The sequence below is a fragment of the Ylistrum balloti genome, unplaced genomic scaffold (assembly GCF_031769215.1).
Source record: "Ylistrum balloti isolate Yb309-2 unplaced genomic scaffold, AGI_CSIRO_Ybal_v1 Utg369618, whole genome shotgun sequence".
Taxonomy (NCBI): Eukaryota; Metazoa; Mollusca; class Bivalvia; order Pectinida; family Pectinidae; genus Ylistrum; species Ylistrum balloti.
Window position 1 is genome coordinate 476,347 of NW_026781890.1, and position 19,571 is coordinate 495,917.

General features: G+C 33.2%; 2 protein-coding genes across 3 annotated transcripts; one reads left to right on the forward strand and one right to left on the reverse strand.

The window, feature by feature from the left end:
- Window positions 1-1,368: 1,368 nt before the first annotated feature.
- LOC132549303 (nuclear protein AMMECR1-like) lies at window positions 1,369-8,768 on the reverse strand. Its single transcript, XM_060213229.1, has 5 exons — window positions 8,557-8,768; window positions 6,566-6,676; window positions 5,704-5,818; window positions 4,783-4,873; window positions 1,369-2,205 (listed from the first exon to the last, which is right to left on the reverse strand). The coding sequence occupies exons 1-5, from the start codon at window positions 8,766-8,768 to the stop codon at window positions 2,039-2,041; spliced, it is 696 nt and encodes a 231-aa protein (XP_060069212.1). The 3' UTR covers window positions 1,369-2,038.
- A 130-nt stretch (window positions 8,769-8,898) lies between these two features.
- LOC132548815 (WD repeat-containing protein 53-like) lies at window positions 8,899-16,413 on the forward strand. 2 transcript variants are annotated; one of them, XM_060212711.1, is made up of 2 exons: window positions 8,899-8,921; window positions 12,537-16,413. In XM_060212711.1, the coding sequence occupies exon 2, from the start codon at window positions 12,538-12,540 to the stop codon at window positions 13,579-13,581; it is 1,044 nt and encodes a 347-aa protein (XP_060068694.1). In that variant the 5' UTR covers window positions 8,899-8,921; window position 12,537; the 3' UTR covers window positions 13,582-16,413. The 2 variants fall into 2 exon arrangements, with proteins under 2 accessions (XP_060068694.1, XP_060068702.1); XM_060212719.1 differs by lacking the exon at window positions 8,899-8,921 and adding an exon at window positions 9,833-9,898.
- Window positions 16,414-19,571: the final 3,158 nt, after the last annotated feature.

A 19,571-nucleotide genomic window follows, 5' to 3' on the forward strand; every position in this document is an offset into this window, starting at 1 on the left:
CATTTTTCTCAATTGATAGAAAGACAGACCAATCGGCAGCTTTGTAACAACTTAGATAAGTGGTAAAACCATGAAACAATAGGCAGCTTTATAACATCCGAGATCATTGGAAGATCCAAAGGACCAAACAGAGAATTTCAATCATACGAGATCATTGGTATCACTAGGGGACTTATGACTTTGTACATGTATAGGAATACTGATCAAACCAAAGGATCAGTAGAGTTTTTAAGCATCATATTTATTCCGCTAAAAGATTTTACCTTGAAACCCTTTATCGCATAGTGAAACAAAATATTGTGAGGGCCAGAGTCTATATTCCTATATAAATATCACTATTAGGTAACAACTGCTTAGAGTGATTAGTATCTAATTTATTAATGTATTCTTTTAAGAATGGTGCAAATTTACTTCAAGAGAAATTCAATGTGCTTATACAAAGGAATAATTAAACTTTGAAACAGTCATTTATTCTACAACAATCCTACTATTACACCCTACACAGATACAAAAATGACTCACACACATGTACACACACAAGCCAGTTCTAACTCTATCTAAAGCAGCCAGATATGTTTCCCTGAGACCGTCTCCGATGTTTTATTAAATAGAAAAAGGCGGCAAATGGTTGAAATGGAGGGTGGGGGAAGGGAAGAGACCAGCTTGGAGGTGGGTCTTACAGTGTTTTCAAGTTTGGTTGAATATTATTATTCAGTCTCTACAACCATTCTTGTGCATGGTATAAAATGTGAATAAAAATTGAGCTTATGACCCTCCTTAATTCAAACAATGGTAACTGTATTTATAAACGGTTTTTGTTTTATTTTCTGACAATGTTCGGCTTACTCTTGATTTCAGATTAATGAAAAAATGTATTAATATTTATATAATGAGCTCAAAATGTCATAAAAGGTTCTACTTTAACTAATACACTAAGCTATACAACAAGCCAATGACTACGTTAGCAGTCAATAGCACCACCAAATTGACCACGAGAATAACAGTATCAGAGAGATCACAACTGGGTCAATTTGAACAAGACATTTGACCTGCAATTTTTCTTTTGAGTTCTTCATACTTTCAATTATCTTTATTTAATTTGAAAAATTTTCTACAAGTTTGAAAAATTATTGTTAAGTTAACAATTATTGTCGTGTCGAAAAAAGGAGGAAAAAAAAGGTGTCTGTCGATGTTGGTGACATTTCAGGAATAAATGGTGTGAAACGATGTGAATGTTTCCAGATCAAAGTTCTTCCAATGATTTATAACAACAATTTCATATACTTATATATCATACATAAATATCAATTCATGGAAATCATACCCAAGCACACACATAAAATGTAACTTACATATTTATATGCATGTATATGTTGTGTTGATTCTGAAGACAATAAACAACTCAAAATACTCCTGACTTGGCCAAAACCTGAGTATTTAGAGATTTTATCATGACTGACCTCAATAAGCAATATGTTTGTAGGAGCACACCAACCCTAGAAGGAAAATTCAGGAGCCAACCAACCCAAGATAGAAAAATTAAGGGAATCAATCAGCCTTAGATAGAAAATTAAGGTTGTCAACCAGCCCTAGAAAATTCAGCACATCAATGGAAATATTTTGATTTCTAGAAATCTAGGCATTTTTTCAGAGGTTAAACCACACATTCATAAAAGTTATTAGAAAACTGTCAATGTTATAATGAAATAAAAGTCAGGTCTTTTGAAGGAGCTGTTTTGCTGGATTTGTAATTTTATCTCTAAGGCTGTCTTATTTAAAAAAGGACTTCGCTGATGAAATTTTATATGCGCTGTAAGATTTTGTCATCCTCCCATGGATTAGGCCAACAGCTCCTAAAACATCAGACATATTGAAGTGATACAACATATATCTACATATTCTCCACAAATAATTTGAATACAGTTGTACTAGATTTTTCAGGTGTTCCGACATCTATTCCATGGTGAAGAATGAGGAGTTTTTCGCCAATGTTGTGCTCCCTACTGCTGCCAGGGTACATTGCTGTACATTGCTATCATCATGCATGGCCATTCTGTTTGGAGCCTACATAGTCCCCGTAAGCTACCATTATTTTTTCACTCCTATATCGAGTCAATCGTAAATTCCTACGAACATCATTTGTTATAGGTCCGCGGAATCCTCCTTTACGGAGAAGAGAGTCTATAGTTTGTTCAATGTTCCATCCTGTAAAACAATAAAATGCCTGTTAATATTGATCGTTAACTTGGTATATAAATTCTCAATAAAAGACTCCACAATGTAAGGTTTACACAAAATAAAGCTGAAGAATGAAATTTATAACAATGTATATTTATCATGTATGAGGTTTATTGAGACCAAGGTACTAACTCTAAATTTTGGTATCCTTTTTGCTGAAAAAAAGAAGTAAAATGTGTAATATATTTATTTGGTATTAAAGGACATAGGACACAAATATGAACCTTTTCTTAACTACAGATTGGTAACGAACTCGCCATATGACAGGCTGATTTTACTTGTGACCTGGTTTAAATGTGTAAATTCATATGAGATATATGATTCTCTGTCCATACCAAGCAATCAGAGCATGGATTTGACAACCAAATTCTACACCAGTTGACAAAAAGTCCTGATTTTTAGGTCTCTGTCTTTATGTATAACTAGGAGATTTTCAAATTATTTAATCTCACAACTGTCGTCCATATTTACAATCTAAGTATATCATTATCAATTACCTATTATTTTAACTTTCGAAAATGATACTTGGTGATCAGTTCTGACCAATTACCAATATCTAACACTGCGACACACTTGTACTGATATCATGTAACAGATTAACTGGTGTACCTGGGAACACTGACCACAAGGATAATTACAATTGAGTTTTGAGAAGATTTTTGAAATTTCAGTCAATTTGACCTGTTCTTGGCTCCACCCATCAGCCCCTTGGGGTCAGTTGAGGTCAATATGTGCATCTCATTTAACTTCACTCATTAAAACAAATAATTCTAACCAAGTTTGAATAATTTCCAATAGAAAATAAACAAATAATGTTCAAAAATGTAAATTTCCTCTATAAACTTTAATAAATTTTACCACCTCCTTAAGGAGAAATGTGAGACCCTGGAGTCATGAAATTTACAATTTTGGTAAAACATCTGAAAGCCTTCCATCCATGAAGAGTACTTGATTCTACTATATCTAGGATTTGACAAGAAGACTTTTGAAGTTGCAATCAATCTAACCCTCTTTGGCACTGCCCCTCAGGCCCTTGGGGGTTGAGGACCGTACAATTTAAAATTTTGGTGCTCCTTTAGCAATGGAAGGTTTTTGTAAAATTTCATTGAAATCGGTACGGGAGTTTTCCAGAAGAAGTTGAAAATGTTAAAAGTTTACAATGTACAATGCCGGACAAAAGGGGATTGCAATAGGTCACCCTGAGACTTTGTCTAAGGTGACCTATAAATTCATTCTGTAAATTTTCCTCTGTCACTTCCTCGATTTCAAAATTTAGGCCCTTAGCATCACTGACTTGTCCTAGAGGGACAAAACAATCGATGAGACATGATAGGATATCTGACCAGCAGTTCATAACCTATACAATGGGGTCTGGCAATACTTGCAAATTTTGTGATAAGCACTTTTGTCAAGGCTTTTCCATACTATATCACACAAGTGTATGTTTTCACATTTCTTCTGTCATGTATTTACATTACATCTGCCAAATCAAATGCAGCAACCGCTCACTACACACTGCACCACTGACAAGACAACAAAAATATAAATAATTTTGTTTGTTGTTTTATTCCCTTCATAACAAGTTTTGGAAAAATGTATTATTCTGTCAACATGATCAGTGTTGTTAGTAATATTTTTCTGAAAAAAAAAAAACTTTTCACAAGTGCATTCTTTTGTGCCCTCTCTTTACCTATACCTTTACAAGGACTGTTCTTACAAATATAGCAATCAATAAAAATATATTTAATGTTTGAAAAATATGGAATTAAACAAGAGTTTTGACTGATCTGTGGTTATATGTACAAGCTATATAATGGCTAACTATCAACAGGGGGTCACTAATGACATCACAAATCCATCAATCACTTTATCCCCAACAGAATATGCATATCAGAACACTCAGTTAACAGGTAGCTTATCTCATAGGTTATATTTATTCACCTAAGCGTGGGGAGAGGCTGCTTCTTATGAATTATAGCAACCACTGTGTCATTATTAATAGAAAATACAAAATAATAAAAAAAAAAAACAAGTCCTATGTCCTTTAAAAATATCTACAGTTCAAATTGTGACTAGCCAGAAAGTTTTCAGATATTTTTCTATGTAAATTGAAGAATTTGTGCATTAAAACCATCAATTAATAAAAATATCTTGTTAAAACAAATATAATACAACATGTACTGAAAACAGGTTAAACAAATTAAAGACAAAATAAAGAGGAATGAATAACCCTTTTTTCATTAATCATAAAGTCAAATTAAAAAATGCCTGTTTTCGCTACTACAAATCCTAAATTATTGTCCTAAATCTTGACCTTATAATTTACAAGGAAACACTATTAAAAACATTAGCGCCTTAACACGCTCTTTACAAAATCATTTTTGAACGTCTGATGAAAGTAGGAATGTTGATCTTATAATGAGTGTATGATGAGACACTACATGATAAAAGCATGCATTCACACACTTCACTCCTCCACTGGGTTTATCATCAATAACATTATATAGAACTGCACTGTATAAGATGTTGAAAAGAATTTGTTACCTTGCTCTATGGCAACTTCTGGTAAATATGTGGCTGTTTTCTTGTGACCTTTCTCATTTAAAAACTCAATCCTAATGCCATGTGTTCCAACCTTTAAAAGAAACAAAACCAATCACACAAGTTTACACACAAGACTATTTCTGGCCATATTAAATGACTTGCAAAACATTCTAAATTCAACAAACAAAGAAATGTGACACATTTTGTGAATGAACTTATAATTAGTTACTATGAATCAATATGCTTTACCTTAATCACATTTTCAGTCAAGAAAAACAGTTGTTTTGACTTTAGGCAAATATGTAGTCCTTTTAGGAAAATATAATTCTCAGTGAAACAGAAATTCAAAAGTAGCTAGTTTGTCCAATATTTATCCTCTCATATAGAGTCATATAGAGTAAAACCATTAATTTTCAGGAGGGACTTATCTTTAATGATTCATTGTGTACCCTTAATTCACAAACTCATATCTTCATTATTCAGACAACTGTTAAAGTTGGGATCTCTTGTTTATCATTTATCCATGATGCACCTGTGAAGGTGTATTTTTGGGGAACAAAATCTAAGTAGGCCTCCAGGACAATTAACTTTTTTTAAAGGGTTCAAATTATTTTCTTTTTATTTTCCAGCAAAATGAAATACTATATTAATGAGATTAATGAATGAATGAATGAATGGTGGAAGAGAGAAGAATAAATGTGATGAAATAAAAATTAATTAATGAAAAAAGAAGCGAGACCTTCTGCAAGTAGTTCCATGATGTCAGGGGGATGAACCCAAGCACCCAACCTTGGCATTCCTCCAAATTATTTTTTGCTATGGCAATTAATATCATGCTTATAATATAGGCCCAATCTGGTGAGTGAGTCATCATGATAAACTATAATGTATAATTATTAATTTAACCATGATATTACTCACCTCCCAGTCTTCAAAGTCTTTGGCATCCTCAAAATTAGTGAGTATGGACACAGATACATGTAGTTTGCTAAACTCGTCCTTAGTTATAGGACTAAAACGACTGTCCTTCATAGCACTGTAAAACAGAAAGAAGTTCCAAAACTTTTACATGCAATAACATGCAAAAATTTCTTTTTTTTTTAAAATTAATTATTTTTATTTTCCAATACATTGTAGACAATCATACATCATCATGATCATCATCATCATCATCAATATAATACATTCATCATCATCATCATCATCATCATCATCATCATAATACATTGATCATCATCCATGCAAAAATTTTGGATCATCATCCATGCAAAAATTTCTGAAGATTAAAACACATAAAAATGAAATATCTGTACCTAACGTGTTTGACTGCCAATAATTAACTCCATTGTGAAACATATATTATACCTGAGTTTTAGTTGTATTTTATCGATTGATATAAAGGCTACACATGTATCAAACACTGTCATTAAGTGTTCTGTAATAAGCCAATCCCCCAACATGAAACTGCAGTAATATTTTGGCCCTTGGGCTTATCATATATATATCTTATACACAAAATTCCCTGGGTTAAGGTGATTAAAAGATGCTAGACTTCTGACAGGGTAAATATGATGAAATGGTATATTTCTCTCAACCAGAGTAGAGGACTGATTATTCCAGGTCATGTACCTAATAACATGTATATCATATTTACCTGGTGTGTATTCCTTTACACCAGAATGTAAAGTTTCAAGTACACATCTATACAACCATGTATACTTCATATTTAGGGACCATAATCCATTCTTTTAGCATAATTGCTGGTATATACAAGTATACTTACCTAGTGACAGCGTATTCCCTGAGGCCACTGTGAAGATTGGTGGCGGAGAATGTTCCTATACATCCTCGGAGGCGACGATTACTACCTATTTTCCATGTGACAAACAATGGACTGAAAAATTTTAATGGACAAAATTTAATTAAAATTATGCAAAGTATTATCAAAACCATATGGTATTACCTTAATGAATTTATAATTTTTTCTATAACTCTCTTTCACTTTCTTAATTTGTTGTTATCATTATTTGAGTTCAAAAGTTTGAGAAAATTCCACACAGAAGTTAGATACAGCTTCGAATTCCCTCAGGATAGCTTTACATCAAAATACAGAAACTTTAAACACATATAACTTGGGGCCGATATTCTGCCCCATTCCCAATGCAAAAAAGTATTTTTTTTCCCAATTTAGAACCCAAGTTTTCCCAATTCTAAGGAAAATGCTGCTATTTTTCCCAATTCTAAGGGCCGTGGGCCCCAGTCCCAAAATGGGGTGCGAGAGCCCTGTAGTATTTTTATCGTGTTTTTGTTTTTAAAACTCATTCCAATCAACAATTCTTGTCACAAGTTGTGCTAAAATTGCTTTTCCATCATTAGTCCTGGACATGCTTAGCTGCTTACATTTTACAGGTTTATCATAGTGAAATCTATCCAGAAATGTCACCATCCAGAAATTTTGGAAAAAAATGGTTTTCTTCCAAACCAATAATTTTTATGTTCAAATATATGATATCACTTAGGCTGATATCAACTTGTGGTACTTTCAGACTTATGTTATCAAACATACGACAATGGTTTTATCAGTATAGTAAACATATGATATATGTCTTACTGAAGTAAGACTGAAAATCATGAAACAGGAATGATATTGCTAGCTATATAAAATTAGTGTGTTGTAAACATACATGAAATCATATAAGTAAGTATTAATTAATGCATGTCTCAATTCAATATAATTAGTTATATGTTGACCAACTAAACTTCTAGTCAAATTCTGCTGGACAAGGCATTTAACTTTAAAATTTATAACAGTAAGACATGATGTAAACATACTATTACAGTGTAAGCATGTGTATACAAAAGTCGAATTAATTGCACCTGGTCTTATTTCCAACACAATTTAATCTTACAATTGATTACTAGTGCTGGAAACTGATCAATAAATAAATACACAGTAAAGAGCCTTAAATATCAAAGTTACACTAATTTAAATGTCAAAGTTACTTTAACATTTAATTTGGATATGATCTCCAGATGTAAAATACATAAAATAGAGGTGAGAAGCTAAACTGATACGCATACATTATCATAAGCATATGGGTCATAGAAATACAAAAACAAAATCATAGGACTAAAATAGTGAAAAAATCACCAAATTCCAATTTCAAATGACTGTCCAACAGAACTGGTATAAAATTTATTCACATCTTTAAAAATTATTAAAAGAAGAAGAAACACATAGATATATTCAATACTGATTCACAGTTTATAATTTCTTTGTTAGGTGCCATACAATATATTTTAAATTTCCTTAGAACTACTGTAGTCTAGAGTCAGCTGATCAGCAGCTGTCGGTGTCGTTTTAATAATATCTTCATCATAATTATCTCTTCATTTAGACAGTATCATTAATCTGCTAGATCTAGATAAATCACCAACATAAAGTCAGGAAGAAGGGCGATCCGGACGATAGATTTAAATACACAAAGGTTTCTTCGTGGAGCTGAGGTTTGTTTGTATACACTTTGGTAACTGTACATCCCCACAACACATATGGAATCGTCCAAATCATAAATACAAGTTCCTTTTGTCATTCCTTAACTTTTCTAATTCATGACTGAAATATGTCAAGTAGTGACTCTTTTTCTAATGATATCTATACGTGCATCTATTTCCTGTAAGAAACTAACTCAAAACAGCTGAATATCCAAACAGAAACACTCGAAATTTGACGGTTTTCAGATGAACCCTGGGGCTTGTTTTGGTACAACTTACTATGCATCGTTGGTGAAAAGTGGGTTTCTGGGCGGATCGTAATTATGCAAATAACTGTGCAAAACGTCAAAACAGAAGTAACACATGTCGCGACAGGCTACACTATAGCCATTTTTGAAGGTATTCGGATGAACCGAGGAGCCATTACAACAAATCGATGGCATCGAATTGTTGAGCTTTTGTTTCTTCACCCCACAACAGCTAGCCGCCATGATAAATCCCTCTCGGCTCACAGAAACTATCGCGAGATTTCAACCCATTCGAGTATACTTGCGACGCGACCTTACCAAACAAGCATAACATCCGTTACCTTTATTTCCGCATAATAATCTCAAGTTAAGGGACGAAAAGAGAAGACATTTCAGGTAAAGTTTCCAGAAGCTGAGCAATGAGAAGTGTATGGTTTGTCACAATCCATATATGAATGATAGTAATTGTTCATAACCGTGTGAGGATAAAAAGAAAAAGCGATACAGACATTATTTATGTCCTACTTTCGGATATTCAGGAGATGTTAGAACATGCGATGGATAACGGTATTAACTTAGTCGATGATATTAAGTAAATGCATAAAACGATTAATCACACATCACCAAGAAAATTAAATAAAGCTAACAGATATTTAACTTCAACTCTCATGTTAAGGATTCAAACCAAGGACCTTTGGCTAACCCAATTGAGCTAAAGAAAAGTTCTCTTCATCCGGGTGGTATATTGCTGCTAGTAGAAGTATTGGTCAGAGTTACAGCAGAAAAAAAGAGCATGTCTGTCTTTAGTGCATCGAGATATATGTATGGACGTCTAACTATCTGGTTCAGATATAAGAATTACCACAACCTTTTTGCCTTGTTTTTTTTAACGATTTTCAAAGAATTCTATCTCGCACTCCCTCATCCTTGCTTATCTTTTTAACACTACTAAGTGTTAACAGACTGATGAAAATATTTATTTTTTCTTTCCAAAATTATCCTAGACTGGAACAAACTCCCATCAGATCTATCAACTGCTACACTCAGTAAGGCTTTGTTAAAAACTCACCTCCTGACTTCATGATAATAATTCTAAGGGTAGTATGTAGAACTTTTATCATGTTGTGGCTATGGGGACAAACAATGCTTTTGGGAAAACCATTGTTGCCATCAGTCGTTGGGCTAATAACGAACCTGCTGACATCATTCTATCCTTGCCATTTTCACATTTATAATCCATGTTCTAGGAGAAAGTGGTCTGATGCTAAGGATTCGATACACTCACTACAGCATAGTCATACTATCAGTGCATTAGTGAACCTAGCTACCGAGGCCTTGATTTGATGATGTACAGTAGTGCTCTGCAGTCAAAGGTACAAACCTCAATCATTAGTCCAAAGGGTTCTGGCTGTAGCAATCCACTGGATAGATAATGATGAAACAACAGAAATTCAGTGATGACAGTGTAGTCTATTGTGTACACAAATTAAAACACACATAGATTGGTGGAAAATGCACAGGGATCCTGGTATTGTGGGAAATTACGAGAACACCTCATATACATGTTTCTCAATGCTGACGAGATCACCTAACTGCCAGTACTGGCATATTCGGCAATTTTCAGCTTTCCCAGTGTCAAACGCCATGCACCCACATCCAAAAGCTCCCAGCATTCACCCTACTCCCAGAACATGTCAAGTGTTAGTAATCTCTCCGACATCAGACACCAAGCATAAAGATTAAGTAGGGAAAATACCTTGTTTCTTCTGTACAGGTCTTGAAAGAGAAAAGAGAGCATGTGCAATGAGTCAACATGCTTTTACACTGACAACTGTACCTGAATAACCCAACATAATTAAATTACAATACACAACACATTCACTTGACTAACACAATCACTGGAAGCTCTCACTCAGGTAAATACATTCATACAAGACCATAACTTGAGGACACCACTTTTATCCCTCTCTCAAAATTTGTTGACGCAGTAATTTCAAAAAGTAATGTTATCATTTTGGATCTGAAACATTCCCAGATGAAGGGAACTTAATTTTGTGTGATTGGTGCATCTGATCCCCATTAAGCAGAGGAGTGGGGCCTAATAATGGAAACAAGTATGCTTCAGTTAAATGATTTTCATTCAGTTTAGGTGAAGAAATTTTAGTGAACTAAACAAGGTGAGTGATACAGGCCCTAATGGACTCTTATTCATACTACAAACTGTATAATGAAATAACATCAATTTTCCTGGAGGATTTATTTTTCTTGTTTGTGAGGGTTTGTTTAATCCACAAATTCAAATGTCTATAAACTGATCAAATTAGTATAAATAGATTCAATGAGATATATTTTTCCACAAAATACGATTCCCAATGAAATAAGTTTTGATTTTTTAAAAAGTGAGTTTTGTAAAAATAACTGATTTTACAGTATTTATACTAAATTAATTCTTTTTCAATGTAAAACGTTAACCAAAGCTGTATCAACACATTTCATCAATGTATGATAATTATCAGCATTTCATTGCAACCTGCTGAGTTCGTTTTGACATTTATATGTAATGATAATGATGGCAAAAAGATTAAAATATGTATACATCGAAATTGGGCTGATATGATACCAGAAAGAGCCCTATGATAGAGTATCTTGTACTGGTGAGGCTCATACTGGTTTTGTATTTGGTGCATATCGTACATGACATCAGCTGTCATATTTAGGTCTCGGTTATCTATAGAAATAGAAAGCAAAACTACCTTACTGTGAAGCCTGTTTCACTGATTACTTGTTTGTCTGCTGTCAACACTTGATTTAAGCTTTCGGCTGTTGTATTCTATTGTTCATATTTCTATTCATCAGGTAGGTCATATTTAACAAGTTATGTATCGATAGCGTTTTCTTAATAGTCACGAGAGTTACCTTTATTTTATATCAGAACACATATCTAGATATAAATGTATGGTAAAAGATATACATATATAAGATCTAGATTGTTCTCGAGTTTGTGAGAAAGTCCAAAGTTCAGTATCATATGTTGGTGGTCGAAATATTCATAGTTCAATGTTGAGGGAAGAGAAGTATAAGAGTAAAAGATACATTTATAGTAATGTGTATTATAGTGTTGTATATATGTAGAAATTCAATAATAATGACAAGATGACAAACTTTGGTCAGACATCATAACCAAAAAATTCAAATGAAGTTCTTGTTTAGATACAAAGTGTATCTAATTATAAATTATGTTAAAAATATCAAGAAAGATTTTATTTTCTTATTTTTTTTTTTAGAATGTGAAGCATGATAATATATATATTTATGAAATAAAGATTGATTCTATATTCTAAGTTATATATCTGTTTTCAATACAAATATAGAATTAGATATAGTATAGCTGAATAATGAATAGAATAAGCCATACAGCTGTTTCATCCTTCTGGGACTTGTCATTGAGGCAACTAAGAGACAGGAATGTATTGGCCCATTCTACGCATGTCCAATATCCTATCAATATCCCGCTGACTTTAGCCTGTTGTTGCAATTAAAATGATTACCAAAGACAAGCTACTTAGAACCTAGATTATGACAAGATGTTGTCCTCTAGATGTTGAGATCAGGTATATGCCAAACCCAGTGAAGTTGCATTCTGTAGTTACACCTACCACATCTGACTACTGCTGGGAACCATTTCGAAAGAAGTACCTGTATTACAGAAAGAATTGAGCTCTAGTACAAATCCTTAATCACATATTTATACTAAAAATATTTTAGTTGGCTCCTTCAGCTGATTTAGGCCCATATGTACCAGTATCTGTAACCTTGTAGGACATGAAGAAATGAGTTAAACCATGTTCCATGATTAGCCCTGGCATTGTTAAATCCATAGTCATGTAGAAGGTAGTAGGCCATTAGCATTTGACTAGTCTTTTCCTCTCATCAGGATTTAGTTTGTGATTACATCACTATACTTACCTGATAATCATATTGAAAAAAAATAAATCTGTTTTTGATTTTCAGGATGACTGAAGTCTTATCTGGAGGCCATACCAGTACTGTGCTGTGTGTGGATGTGAAAAAGGATGGTAGCAACATTGTATCTGGAGGAGAGGGAGGCCAGGTTTGTCTCTGGTCCACAAGTGGAGAACTTGTTCATAAGTATGTAAACCCAGATACTGATTGTGGATCAGTCAGTTTTTCTAAGGAAAAAGAAAATATTCTTTACTCGTCTTTTGATGACCAAATTTGTGTGTTTGACCTGAAGAACTTTTCAGAACCTGTGGAAACATTCAATGTGAATCAAGATGAAGTGAACCAGATAGTGTTGGATGAGAAAGAAAAATTTCTTGCTGCATGTGATGACTCCGGTGAAATAAAAATTCTTGATATTCAAGAAAAGCGAGTGTATAAAACTCTAAGACACAAACACACTAACATATGTTCGTCTGTGTGTTTTCGACCAAAAAAACCATGGGAGGTTATAACAGGGGGTCTAGACTGTAAACTTATTCATTGGGATTTTTCAAGGCCAAAGTGTTTGAATCAGTTCAATATGCAAGAAATGCAGACCACAAACTCTGATGTGGAGGCCTACATGGTTAATCCACCCTTTATACACAACTTAGCATCCTCAAGTAATGGACATTACCTCGCATGTGCATTAGAAAATGGACTAGTCTCTCTGTTTGACATGAGGAGAAAAAACATTCGTGAGTTTTGCAGTCTGCATGCACATTCTCAAGGTACTTCACAGGTTCACTTCATCTCTGACTCGTGTCTTGTGTCCGGAGGTAATGATTGTTGTGTTGTACTGTGGGACCTTGAAAAATGGAACGACCTTGAAGCAACACCAAATGTCAGTGAAAGTAATGGTGCCAGCCCTTTGACCAATGGTCACACTCATCCCCAGGAACAGAGGAATGAAAATGTATCCAGTGCTTGTAAAGTGTTAGAGATCCAGCATTCAAACAAAGTTAACTGGATGAAACCTTTCGAGAAAAATGGTGTAAGAAAACTAGTGGTGGCTGATCAGACCTCCAATATATCAATATTGTCACTGCAGTGAACATGACATATCTGTAAGATTTTATCACAGTTTTTCTATGCAATGAACAGTAAGATTTTATCAGCATATTTTTAGGGCAGTGAAATAAAAATGTTAATGTCAAGATACATGTACCATGGTATTCTCACTGTAATGAGTAAGAAGACTTGGTGCCTTTGTTTATGTGTGGAAGCTAGAAAAAAAATCATTTGTATACAATAATGTTGACTAATGTTGTGTGAGATTTAATAAATTTGTGGAGCTTAATTTTCATGATTTTTGGAAAAAGTCACCTGTTTGTGGACACTTGATTCTGAAGATAGAAAATCTCAACATAAATATATATATACATATTTCAACAGTTCATGGACTTATGATCAGAATCAAGGAATATAGATCCTCCAAGAAATGATTTTACAATATCTTATCTAGTCTATCCCTATTAAAGATATACCAATTACAGCTTAAATTCCATGAAAATAATTGATCATAGAAAAAAATGAAAGATACATAATGTAGGTGGGTGATTAATGTGACCTTGGTTACGGTGGGTTACACATATTTTGTTAACATAGTCTCATGTAGCCCTTGTAGGTGAGGCTCAGTGTGTGTCAAAATTTTTATGATTACATGGTCTCATGTAGCCCTTGTAGGTGAGGCTCAGTGTGTGCCAAAATTTTTATTATTACATAGTTACATGTAACACTTGGCGGCCAGACTCCCTGCCACCAAAATTTGTCTAACTTGAGGATAATGGGTGTTTTACCTTGTAAAATGTCTTACAATTTTTTTGAGACGGAGAAAGGAAAATGAAGAAATTTTTTTGACCTGATTATCCCTAGACAAGGCAAATTGATATAAAGTCATTTTCATTTACCTGTATCTGTTTGGATAGTAATTGTTGGTGATGATGCTTATGAACAATGAAGCTTTGATAAAAATTGGCATGAAATTGTTTATCCTTACTAGTATATAGAGTTTCAGGTTTTTTTCACTTCCATCTTCAAACGCTTTTAATAAAGAAGGTTTTAAAGGGTTTCGATTTGGGATAGAAAATTGTTTAGGCCAACACATTGCACGAAAAAGGTGTGACCTTGCAATCTGAATGACATAAACAATGTAAGTTGAGTTGGTCAGTAAATTAAATTCCATCAGTATTGGTAAAAGGTTATCAACCTTATTTGTTCCAGTCCTGATGTGGTAGGTATTCTTTGATCTAGGGAACTCAATGATTTTTATAAGATCATGAGGATTTTTAAACCTAATAAATTCTACTTCTATTAAATTGTATGGACCCAAGTTTAAGTATAAACTTCCATGAGTATGACTTATTGTTGTGTATGCTGTGTTTTACAGTTTTGAAAAACAATAATTTCCTAAAAGTGTGCATATACACACATACGATAGCGTTACCTAATGCCTTTCCTTTGTTATTTCATCCCTGATGTAAACCTGTTATCAATCTTACAACATTATTTGTAAACAATACTGATAAAACCTTGTCCAAAGATCAAATCGAATGAGGTTGTGTTTCAGAGTTCCAAAGTCAAGGTCGTCAGTTTACTTTTTATAGAAAATATTCAATGACGCATCTATTGATGTCAGTTCTCAAGTGAATTTAATCAAATTTCTGCAAAAGTCAACTATGACACACATGTAGTTCTAAGGCCAAGCATAAAGCCTCTGTTACTATTTATAGAAAATCATTCAATGCCATGACTTGTAGTTACTTCAGATCTGAAAGGGTTTTAATGAGAAGACCTAAAGCAGTTTATGTCTCAAGGTTCTTAATTCAATCTCAGGATAACCATTACAACTTTTTAGAAATACTTTGATGTCTTTATTTATGAAGGGATTTGATCAAATTACACCATTAAATACTTCAAATGACTTTGTGTTTCAGAGTTCCAAGCTAAGGTGATGGTCACTGTTTCTTTATAAAGAAATTTGTCAATATTTATTTCGATTTTTAAAAAGTGTATTCATGACTTAAAAGATATTTTTATTTGAAGAAAAAAGAGAGGGAAAAAATAAGATCAATAATGGATGAACTTTCCTCCTTTAGTCATTACAGAATAGGGGCCATGGCAGATCATTGTGTCTATTACAACCCTTAGATGCAGATCCATTATATGCAGTATAACACTTCCATCCATGTCAATTTGATTTTTTCAGCTGTAAAACGGACCAGCCTTTGCTATTATGGTTGTGTCATGAGGCAAGAAACTTTTCTCCAGTTGCTTTGGATGGTAAGGGCCTTTCCTATGTTGCTCAGTGAGGTAGCCACCAGCTATTACACAAATACTCTACCTCAAAATGGTCCTAAATATACACATGGCAATTAACCTAACAAACAAATGTTGCAGATTCCAATTGTACCTGAATACAAACCCTTCTCCATTATATAACAAATTTTAAGTAAGGAGAAATATTTCATCAATGGACTACCAAAGTTCATATCACCGTTCACGCTTGGTGTTCAGTTCTGATTCATGAGCTGTTTTGATATATTTTTTAATCAAACTTTAATGGTGCATCTCTTCACCAGCTGAAAGTACTTGTATACCCTAGTATATATACTGCTGCAGGTTGTAAGGCCAGGTTTTGACCTATTTTTCAATGATGCCAATTAATTTAGAGGAAGGTTGACTTGTATTTGGCTGATAAGTTCTAGGCATTGGTATCATTATTTGAATACCTAAGTTTACCTATTACAGTCTCCATGACTCTAAGCGAGAGCTGAATGTTTGTTAAGCTTTGATTTTTATTTTGATATTTGTTGAAATTTCAAATGTATTGACATGATGTACTGATTTGGATATGAGTGGCATTAAAATTTGAGAAACAGAATAATTTTTTTTATTTTGTGTTAAATTTTACTCTTTGAATTGTCCTATAAAAATGTATGGTATTTATATATTAGGTTATTTACTAGTTGAGATTGTGATGATCTTTCTACCAGTGAGAAAAGGGAGTAGTGTTTTCCAAGTAAGTATCAAACCAGACACTTGTACAGCATTCCAGTCCAGAATCTCTTTTGGTGAGAAACAGTGCAATAAGTGGTCAACTGAACTAAACTTAATGTGTTATGTCCCTTTGTGGATTTCAGCAGAAAACATAAAAATACAGGAATATATTTGCACTTTTCTTAATAGCAAAATATGGATGACCCTTGTAGTTTTCATCTCGTCACTCTGATGTTTTTATTTGAAAAAAAAAATCATTTTCAGGTCAAAGATAAAGAATACATGAAGAATTGTTACTATTATTAGATGTCCTTAATGACCAATAGTCTGTCACTATTTTCGGGTGTCCTCAATGACCTGTAGTCTGTCACTATTTCCGGATGTCCTTAATGACCCATAGTCTGTCAATATGTTCAGGTGTCCTCAATGACCTCTAGTCTGTTAATATTTTCAGGTGTCCTCAACGACCTATAGTCTGTCACTATTTTCAGGTGTCCTCAATGACCTATAGTCTGTCACTATTTTTAGGTGTCCTCAATGACCTATAGTGTGTCACTATTTTCAGGTGTCCTCAATGACCTAGAGTTTGTCACTATTTTCAGGTGTCACCCATGACCTGTAGTCTGTCACTAATTTCAGGTGTCACCCATGACCTGAAGTCTGTCACTATTTTCAGGTGTCACCCATGACCTGTAGTCTGTCTGTTTTCCTGTTAAGAGATGAATTTTCCCACCTAACTAAGTGTTTAGAGTCAATGTTTATTAACTAATTAATAAAAACATGTTGTAAGGCATGGTCAATGTATAGGGGCAACTGTTAATCTCTTCAAAATAAGGAAAATTATAGGATATTTTGGCAAATAATTTGCTTCATCTTTAACACACCATCATCATATTGTTTATTATCAAAATCTCGCCATGTCTGTGACCTTCATCCATCTATAAACAATTTTCATTATCGCTGTTTCTTTAGAATTTCATAGATGGGTTCCTCTTGGGTCAGTTTTTGCTGGCGCTGTTTCTTGTGAAATACTGTATCGTCTTTTCTAAATTTTGTATGTAGGTTCTCCTTGGTCATAGGTCATGCACTTTTGATTATGGGATTAATCACAAAAACAAAATGTCTGACTGGTGGCCATCTTAAGATTTTTGCAGTTAAAAGATGATTAATGCTATTTTCTAAATTTTCGAATTTCAAAACAAAAACATAGGAAAGTAGAGAAGGAAAGGGAAAACACCCAGCAATTAAAATTAGACAATAGTGGATGTGAAGATCCATCTTGGATCTCTTGTTTAAGGTAGAAAAATGATGAATATTGCAGCTTAGGACTGGGTGATGGCAGCTAACAGTAAGTGCCTGTAAGGCTACAAACAAGCTCTGTTTCATTGTACAATCATGACACAGTTCTAAGATTGAAGACAATAATAGAAAGTACAAAATTATAATTTTTTTCAGTTTTGAAATTTTATTGCTTTAAAAATTTGTACACTAAGTAAATAAGCATAGTTTAATTATGCTCTATATATAATACCATACAACAAACACGTTTTGTATCAGTTTGTTTTCAGATACATAGCTCTATATATCATTAATATAGTATATTTAAACAAATGTATAAGCACAGGTTACCTACAGTTGGGACTTTGTACATACATTGTCACATCAGGAAAGACATGGATATCACAGAACTTCTAGAGATTGAATGAAAAACTAATACAATACTGACAAGTGCTTGAGCAGGTTACAAGGAAACATAATACTAATTTTTTAAAAATCGTAGATTCCTTATTTCAATAATTCATAGAATCTAACATGTAAATGTCACTTTTGTATTTTTTTCAAATCACAATTTGATATTCTGACAATTAAAACTTTTCTTTCTTGAAACATAAATTTTCAAACTTGACGTGAAGGAATTTGTCATCTTTCACAATCTGAGATCATAATAGAAAAAAACTTATTCTAAGTCTGAGTTTTTAATTTACTGCACCATTCAAAATCTGAATATTCCTGTATATCCATTACTGTTTCTTTTTCGTTTATAAATCAAAATAAACTTGCTCTGCTGTGGTGATTGATATTTTTCAGTATTTAGGAAGGTTCTCCAATCTTTTGATTCTTCAAAATTTTGTCAACTTCTACACATGAAAATCTGATTAACAACAGGCTTATCAAGACTGTATCTGCCACTATGTAGTATATATTACACATAGAGGATCCTGAAAGAATTTTCATTTCATACAAGATTTATAAAACATGTCTTAAAGTTTAATTTTTGCATGCCAATGTCCACAACAATATGAATTGTTTTTTTTAAACTTTAAGACAAGTCTCATAAAATCACATATGGAATGAACAGGAATTTGAAATACTTTTTATCACATATAACTAAGTGAAGTTATATTTTGACAGGTTTCAAAGTACAAAGGACAAAATCAAACGGAGACAGCTGCTTTCAACTCAAGATCCTAATATCACTGTCCACATTAGGATATCACAATTGATTTTGCAGCCAATGAAAAACGCTGCAGGGTATATTACAATAGTGACATATATGCAACATGAGTGTATAACAGGCCAATTATGTGATAAATATTGAAATGGACATATATGATGAGCATCATAACCATTGATACTCAGACTCTATATATTGATATATACATTAATGTTTGAAGCAAATTAATTGCTTCTGTATAAATACAGAAGTCCTTTTTTGTTATAAACCAAATGCAAACAAAATACACACATCTAGCTTATTCACTAAATTAGTTAGAAGTTTATTATGAAATATTTGTTAAATAAAAATTAAGTTTATTTAGTAAAGATATTGGGAAATTCATAACACCCCAATGGTGTTTGGTTGTGGTGAACTAGATTAATTTCTTTAATAATCAGCCTGTGGCTCAGTAAAGATCAATGTGCTGAGCACTGAACTGTATCAAACATTTTTATGTTTTCTTCTTATTATCATAGAAAAGTATAACAGCAATAAAAAAGTAAAAAAAAACTTTACAATAAACTCAAGATTTATAGTTCAGAATATCA

Coding starts and splice junctions, on each gene's coding strand:
- LOC132549303 (XM_060213229.1), bottom strand. CDS start 8,768: ATGGCGGCTAGCTGTTGTGGGGTGAAGAAACAAAAGCTCAACAATTCG. Junction 6,677..8,556: donor CTTTTCACCAACGATGCATA/GTAAGTTGTACC, acceptor AAAATTTTTCAG/TCCATTGTTTGTCACATGGA. Junction 4,874..5,703: donor AAGACTTTGAAGACTGGGAG/GTGAGTAATATC, acceptor TTTCTTTTAAAG/GTTGGAACACATGGCATTAG.
- LOC132548815 (XM_060212711.1), top strand. CDS start 12,538: ATGACTGAAGTCTTATCTGGAGGCCATACCAGTACTGTGCTGTGTGTG.